This window comes from Pyrus communis, chromosome 1, assembly GCF_041283825.1.
Source record: "Pyrus communis isolate YQ-2024b chromosome 1, ASM4128382v1, whole genome shotgun sequence".
NCBI classification, from domain to species: Eukaryota; Viridiplantae; Streptophyta; class Magnoliopsida; order Rosales; family Rosaceae; genus Pyrus; species Pyrus communis.
In genome coordinates, this window is record NC_142565.1 from 6,121,394 (window position 1) to 6,129,202 (window position 7,809).

Here is a 7,809-nt window from a genome sequence, read left to right on the forward strand (position 1 = left end):
TTTCCTTAATTTGCAAGTTCATCCATAAACCCGTTTAAACTAGAGCATAGAAGAAAAATTTTGGGTTGGTGACACAAGCAGGCAATGAAAGTTAAATATTGTCAAAACAAAAGTACATGAGATATTCAATTAATTTGTTGTTTTTTTGTAATTTTGTATTGGGTACGAATGAGAATCTTTACTTTTGTGAAATACGTACATATGACGTTTTGTTAGTATCCTCTTCCGTTTTATAAGATGATTATATATTATAAACCTACAGCTGGGGGATCTTTGTAGTATGTCCAAGTAATCTGTATTACGAAATCTCCAATTTTGACAGCAAAGAAAACACATCAATCATGAGTGCCAGTTTGTAAATAAGAGAATGCAAAAAGGAAATTAGTACAATGTGATCATATTCTTAATGGGAAAAATCTGTTAAGAACAAGGAAAAGCCATATAAAACTATATACATCAAAATCTAAAACGTGGAAAAACCAAAAGATCGAAATAATCGAAACCGATATCTGCCAAAAATTTCCTCATCAACCAGCTATTGGCATGGACTCGTATGCACCCCGTGCAACATGAACGTGGGGTGGCCACTGTTACAGAAACTTTCTGCAAGCCTTATATACGAAGATTGATTGAATAACATGTTCACTAGTAACGTTGTAACATGTTGAAGTCAGTGACCTAAAGGCACCAAGTCAGACCTGCTATTAGGTGTGTACAGATGGACTTTTGTATCGCAAATTAAACGTCCACGTCACCAAAGTTGCTGGGGTTAAGTAATCCATATTTTCTGTGGATTTATGTGGCGTATGATACTTTTTCCTTTGCAGTTACATCCACCTCAAAAACCCAAAAGCTGAGGGTCGAATTAGAGGGAGAAAGTTTGATCTTAGAAAATTTTATAAAGTAATTAGGGTTGTTGTAAACTGATAAACCGATCCATTCCTTCATTCTTCTAACCAGTCGTCAAATAATCATTATCCTAAGCCAAATATAGTACTTATAACCACATAATCCTTGTCTTAATTAATCCCAAACCGAGAAAAACAAGAATCCGTAGAAAACAAATGCAAACCCATACTAGCTCAATGGAGTCTATTGTTTCGGAGCTCGAAGGAACACTTCTAAGGGATCCTGACCCCTTCTCTTACTTCATGTTGGTAGCATTTGAGGCGTCAGGTTTGATACGGTTTGCCGTGTTGTTAATGATGTGGCCGGTGATCCGGTTTCTGGAGATGATAGGTATGGAGGAAGCCGGGCTTAAACTGATGACTTTTGTTGCTGTTTTTGGTGTTCCGAAATCAGAGATTGAGTCCGTGTCTCGTGCAGTGTTGCCAAAGTTTTACGTGGATGATTTGGATATGGAGGCTTGGAAAGTGTTTAGCTCATATGATAAGAGGGTTGTGGTGACTAAGATGCCAAGGATTATGGTGGAGAGGTTTGTGAAGGAGCATTTGAGAGCTGATGAAGTTATTGGCAGTGAGCTTCTTGTAAACCGATTTGGGTTTGCCACCGGCTTTGTTAAAGGTGAAGTTGACATATACAGTCGAGTGGCCAAGCTGTTTGTGGATGAGGAACAACCGACATTAGGGTTGGGAAGGCCTTCATCATCCGGTTCTTCATTTGTATCCTTATGCAAGGTGCGTGCATATTTGAAATGAATAGTATTATTAACTAATGACGTGATACATAATATATACATATTGGATCTGAACCATTTGTTCTATTCATTATCAACACATACCATAACGATGCATACTTACTAATTTAGTAAATTATCTTGGTGTGGTACTAATGAAGTAAATTATGCATGCTTGGCTTGTCACTGCAGGAACAAATCCACCCACCATTTATGATCACCAACAAAAAGCATGATGAACAGCAAGTCCTCCGACCACTCCCGGTGATCTTCCACGACGGCCGACTAGTCAAGCGCCCTACGCCCTCAACCGCCCTCTTAATCCTCCTATGGATGCCCCTAGGCATCTCACTTGCCTTCATTCGCCTATTCATGGGATTGATATTGCCAATGAGGGCTATACCCTACACGTCTCAACTATTTGGTGGTAAAGTCACTGTGAAAGGCAAACCACCACCGCCCTTCTCCGGTGGAAACTCGGGCGTGCTATTCGTCTGCACTCACCGAACCCTAATGGACCCCGTTATACTCTCCACCGTACTCAAACGTAGGATTCCAGCAGTCACATACTCTATCTCTCGACTATCAGAGCTCCTATCCCCAATCCCCACCGTTCGATTAACTCGTGTTCGGCACGTCGATGCTGAGAGAATCAAGCTTGAACTAACCAAAGGGGACTTGGTGGTTTGCCCCGAAGGAACGACGTGCCGTGAACCTTTTCTTTTGAGGTTTAGTGCACTCTTTGCTGAGCTTACAAACCGAATCGTCCCGGTGGCCATGAACTACAGGGTAGGGTTTTTCCATGCAACGACAGCAAGGGGCTGGAAAGCTTTGGATCCCATATTCTTCTTCATGAACCCTAGGCCAGTTTACGAAGTTACATTCTTGAACCAGTTGCCTGTGGAAGCCACGTGTTCATCTGGGAAAAGCCCTCATGATGTTGCGAATTACGTGCAGAGGATCTTGGCCTCCACGTTGGGGTTTGAGTGCACCAACTTCACAAGGAAGGACAAGTACAAAGTGCTTGCTGGGAACGATGGGACCGTTTCGTATACTTCGTTTGGCGATCAGTTTAGGAAAATGGTGAGTATCTTTAACCCTAAGACGATGAAAGAATAAGATGAACTTCTTTGTTTTGTGGACTACCGTGTGTGGACGTATGAAATAATATTAGTTTAGTTGGGGTGAATTAATTTGTATTTGGTTAATTAATTATTATTTCTTGAACTGTTGAATAAAGTATATGATTGTAAATGCCCATGATTTTGATTGCAACTGATTTTGGGACTTTGAATTGCTAATTAATCAAAACGAAAATGCTAGAAAGATCATTTTTCTATATCATATTTTGTAACCAAACGATGCAGTCGTTGATGGTTGGATTTCATTTTCAATGATTTTAAAGAATAATCTAACCATCAACCATCACATTACATAGTCTGCAAATATGATATAAAAAGACAGTCTCTAGGGTTAAATTAACTATATTCTTAATTTGGGTTTCTTTGTTTTACTATTGTTTTGATTTGTGATTGATGATCAAATGATGATGACTTATTTTGGAGGATTTATAGAGTGGGCCAGACCTTGGGCCGTAATATTGGTAGCTGGTATTTGATTTTTTAGGCTTAGTCCGCACCTAAAATATTTTTCGTATTTTTTGTCATCATTCTTTTTTAATTGAAAATATTAAAGATTTGAACAAACAAAAGAGCATCTGACCTTATCAAAATTGACATTGTCAAAACAAATATTATTGACTAACATACAAAACGATATTTTATTTATTTATTTGTCGTAAAAAATTAAAGTAATTTTTTTGTTGAAATATTTGTTTTCTAGTGACAAAGAATACAAAATGAATAATGAATGGAAGCAAACGCAGCGTTTAATGGAAAGAAGACAAAGAGGCATGCGATGTGACGAAATGATGATGACGTGTTGGACAACGAACCAGTTCAAATGATGACTCAGCTCCTTAGCCGTAACCACGTTGCATCTTAGGCCGAGCCGCCATTCACTCGGAGCTCGCTCCAGTTGGATTGCATATTAGCAATAGATCAGAAAGTATAAAAATATAGACAAATTTTTAAAACAAACGATATTATCAATATTAAAATAAGAGGAGCGGGCTTAGTTTTATAATAAGTTAGTAATAATGTGATTTTATTCTTACCAAAATAGTGAGCTTAGCCTCGCATTGGCCTAACAATAATATGATTCAAAATTGCATTTGACGAGAATCGAACCTTAGGATATTTCACTTAAAATAAAGAGAAATATTATCAAATCGTAGTATTAAGTAAAAAATACGTAATAATTTTTGTATATGTTTTTATGTTTTAACTGAAATATACGTTTCTATTCTTTGTACGTGTTTTATTATATGTTTTATTTTGGTTTTTTCTCCACAAAATAAAATAAAAGTCAGCAACATACACTACCAAAACATTGTGCTATTCTATAAATAAATAAATAAAAACGTTGTGCTATATTAATAGTTAGTAACCATTTTGGTGTATTTTAATGGGGCATGCCAAAAAGTCAAACAACATACAACAATTTTCACATAAAAATAATATACCAATACGGAAAAAAAAATATACCAATGCGGAAAAAAAATAAAGTAAACCATTTTTGGCGTATTTTGAAAAGATTTCACGTGCGGCAAGCAACCCAATGTTTAAGGAAAATAACAAAAAGAAATTAAAAATTTTAATTTTTAAATAAAAGTATTCAACCAACTTTTTTTAATAGTTAAGACTAGGGGTGCAATTCGGGTGAGTTGGACGAGTTGGAAGATCAATTCAATCATAACCCAACTTTTACAATTCGGGCTCGCGTTCCGGTTGGGTTTCATTCGGGTTCATTTGGCCTTGGGTTTAGTTGGGTTAGGGTTTACTTGGGTTGGGTTCGGGTTGCCCAACTTTTTCAAGTTTAATCTTGTAATAACTTAGTTTCCAAGAATTCCTAAAAAAATTAAGCCAAGTAGCATCAAGGCTAGCTAACTTTAATTTAATAAATCCATCTACTATAAAGCTTTAGGATTTAGAGACTACAAATATGGGCTAACTAATCAAAGCCTCTTATTTCCTAAAAACTTAAATAATTATAAAGGGTAATTTATTAAAAAGAATATTATAAAGTGCATTGGTTTTTTGACTTGGCTCACTTGGGTGTAGTATGATCATTAATTGATATGGGTTACAATCTGGTTAGATTGGGTTTGGTTAGTCGGGTTTGGTTGGGTTGGGGATGGACGGGTAAATAATGAACCCAACTCAACCCAATTAATGAACGAGTTGAAATTGGGTTGGGTTCGGGCATGTTATAATAACTCCAAAAAACCCAATTATTTGGATTTAAAGTCGAATTGGACATGGGTAGTTTCGGATTGGCCCAACCCAAGTTGCATCCCTAGTTAGGACGAAAAAATAAATATCACATTTCACACACCGTAGTTAATAGGGGCCTTACCATCAGCCACATTGATTTTAGCCCCAAGTCTAGATCCATGGTAAATACCATTAACAATGGATGCAGAGTAGCATAATCATATCAACATATTCTAAATTAACCTCAACTGTTAAAATAATTTGGTGAATAATAATTGTTATGACAGTAACTATTCACAATTTACTATTTAAATGGATAGTATCTGCCACAAGTACACTCTCAAACCCAAATTCAAATGCGTGTAAATGATCTTATAAGAGAAATTACAAAATGAATAACAAATGGATCTTACAAGAGATATTTAACACGTTTCAATTTACCTAACTCTATTCTGTGTACTCCTCCAACTGAAATTACACTTTTCAACCTAAAAAAAAAAACTGAAAAAACTCCTTTTCCCCATAAATAGAATAACAATAGAAAAATAAATTTAAAAAAAAATCTCAGTTGAGAAAAGTCTCGCCACGTCAGCCAGTTTACTGTTTAGAACAATGTGAAGCTTTCAAGCCTATAGATTTCGTGCCGGCTCGGCGCAGGCCTCTATTCCCGCGGCTTCTGAAACTCCGTTCCGTTTCATCCTCGAAATGCGCCGTCTCCTCCAAAATTCGACCGACTGATATCTAACGCTGACTAAACGTCGTTACGTGTCAGAAACTTGCGAGAGTTCTCACCACGCGGTTTTGCCGTTACTACCTCCATAAATCTTTCTGTCTTCGTTTTCTCAACACGCAAAATATCAAATTTGACCTTCCCCAAAAAAAGAAACCTTTACAAAATTTTCTCTCGGGGTTTTTGTCCATTTTCCCGTCTCCCAAACAATAATTTACGATTGGGAAGATTCGCATTTTCTCGGATCGAATTTCGTTCCGATTCCGACTTTCAACGGCGGAGTTTTGTTTTCCGATTGAGGGAGCGTTGATTGATTCTCTGCATGTCCGCGGCGACTCCGTCTTACTGGTGCTACAGTTGTAGGCGCTTCGTTAGGGTTTTCAACGACGCCGACATCTCCACCGCCTCCGACCTATCCTCCTCAGTGGTGTGCTCGGACTGCGAGAGTGGCTTTGTTGAGGAGATCGACAACCCGACCTCCTCCGGAAACGTGGACTCGCGCCGCGGCAGGAGGTTTTCAGCTGCCGCGATGTACATGATTGGAGCCAACAACCGCTCGGTTTCCCGTCCGGATCATACCGCTTCTGTTCCGTCCGCCCCCCGAAGAGTTAGACGAAACAACGGCGACCGCTCGCCGTTCAATCCGGTAATCGTCCTCCGCGGAACAACGGCCGAAGGAGCCGTCACCACCGAGGAAGGCCGCGGATATGAGCTCTTTTACGACGACGGTAGCGGCTCGGGGCTTCGATCCTTGCCTACAAGCATGTCCGAGTTTCTACTCGGGTCTGGGTTCGACCGCCTACTCGAACAGCTATCGCAGTTCGAAATCAATGGAATGGGGCGATGCGAGCAGAGACCGGCCTCGAAGTCGGCGATTGAGTCAATGCCGACGATCAAGCTCGATGAGGCTCACATAACGGCGGAGCATCACTGCGCCGTTTGTAAAGAACCGTTCGAAGTTAACACCGAAGCTCAGGAAATGCCCTGCAAGCATATATACCACTCCGATTGTATACAGCCGTGGCTTGCGCTCCGGAATTCATGTCCGGTATGCAGGCACGAGCTACCGGCCGATTCGACGCCCGATACGGGTCAGGGTCGAGGTCAGGAGGAGGACGAAAACGCGGGTCTGACAATCTGGAGGCTGCCAGGCGGCGGATTCGCGGTGGGAAGATTTAGCGGGGGGAGAAGAGGCGCTGAGAGAGAGCTGCCGGTAGTGTATACGGAGATGGACGGCGGGTTTAGCGGCGGCGGAGCTGCGAGGAGGATTTCGTGGTCAAGAAATGGACGAAGAGGGAGACAGAGCGGTGGGTTGAGGAGATTTTTCATGAATCTGTTTGGCTGTTTCAGCGGGGGTGTGTCGTCGTCGGTGAGTTCGAGTTCGGGTTCGGAGATGAGGGTGGGGACGCCGACGCCGCCACCATCGACGGGTCGTAGAAGAGTGAGGTTTATGGAATTGGAACCGACGGAGACGTCGACGCCGAGAGGGCGGAGGACTTGGTCTACGGAGGTGAATAGCGGGATTGTGAGATGGTGACACGTGGAAAATGTAGGCCATATGCTTTTTTTGTCCGGGGAATTATGCTTATACGATAATATGCGTAAATGAGCGATTTTAAGTTCAATTCTCGTGAAATGTAAATTTAGCATTATTATTGTTAGCATATTGTAATGTCAAACTTCCCGACTCCCTTTAGTGTAGTTTTTCGTCACCTAATAGAGGCAGTAGTCCCCTTTAGTGTAGGTGGTCGTCGCCTAGTCGGGGCCACGGGAGTTATCTGTGTAATATTGTTTATTAAAAAAAAAATATATATATATATATATATATATATATCATTTAAATGTACTGACTTGTCGGTTCAATAATTCACCCTTTTTCTAATTCAAAAAGTTTGTAAATGCATATCAATTTCAATTTCAGAATCGAAATTTTGAATTCCATATACTCGTGTCGAATTTGGTATTTTTGAAATTGGATTATTTCATTTCAAAATTATGGGAGTTGTACCAAGAGAAAAAAAAAATGTCATCCCATGGCTCTCTCTGCAACCATAAAATTTTATAGTTCTCAATTCTTTTGTGGGAGTAATATATTTAAGAGAGTTGTA

At 39.9% G+C, this 7,809-nt stretch overlaps 1 protein-coding gene and 1 pseudogene across 3 annotated transcripts; both read left to right on the plus strand.

The window, feature by feature from the left end:
• Positions 1–823: 823 nt before the first annotated feature.
• On the plus strand, positions 824–3,778 carry LOC137721474 (glycerol-3-phosphate acyltransferase 5). Of its 2 annotated transcripts, XM_088694721.1 has the most exons (3): positions 824–1,637; positions 1,829–2,719; positions 3,479–3,778. In XM_088694721.1, the coding sequence occupies exons 1-3, from the start codon at positions 1,065–1,067 to the stop codon at positions 3,479–3,481; spliced, it is 1,467 nt and encodes a 488-aa protein (XP_088550847.1). In that variant the 5' UTR covers positions 824–1,064; the 3' UTR covers positions 3,482–3,778. The 2 variants fall into 2 exon arrangements, with proteins under 2 accessions (XP_088550847.1, XP_068316669.1); XM_068460568.2 differs by lacking the exon at positions 3,479–3,778 and having other exon boundaries at positions 925–1,637; positions 1,829–2,894.
• Positions 3,779–5,798: 2,020 nt separating this feature from the next.
• LOC137720840 (putative E3 ubiquitin-protein ligase RHC2A pseudogene) lies at positions 5,799–7,380 on the plus strand (annotated as a pseudogene). The gene has a single exon (XR_015962934.1). The product of XR_015962934.1 is annotated as a putative E3 ubiquitin-protein ligase RHC2A pseudogene (transcript).
• Positions 7,381–7,809: the final 429 nt, after the last annotated feature.

Bases quoted from the DNA above. Each gene is read 5' to 3' on its own strand.
- LOC137721474 (XM_068460568.2), top strand. From the start codon at position 1,065: ATGCAAACCCATACTAGCTCAATGGAGTCTATTGTTTCGGAGCTCGAA. The intron at 1,638-1,828 runs GTGCGTGCATAT...TTGTCACTGCAG, and splicing joins CATTTGTATCCTTATGCAAG to GAACAAATCCACCCACCATT.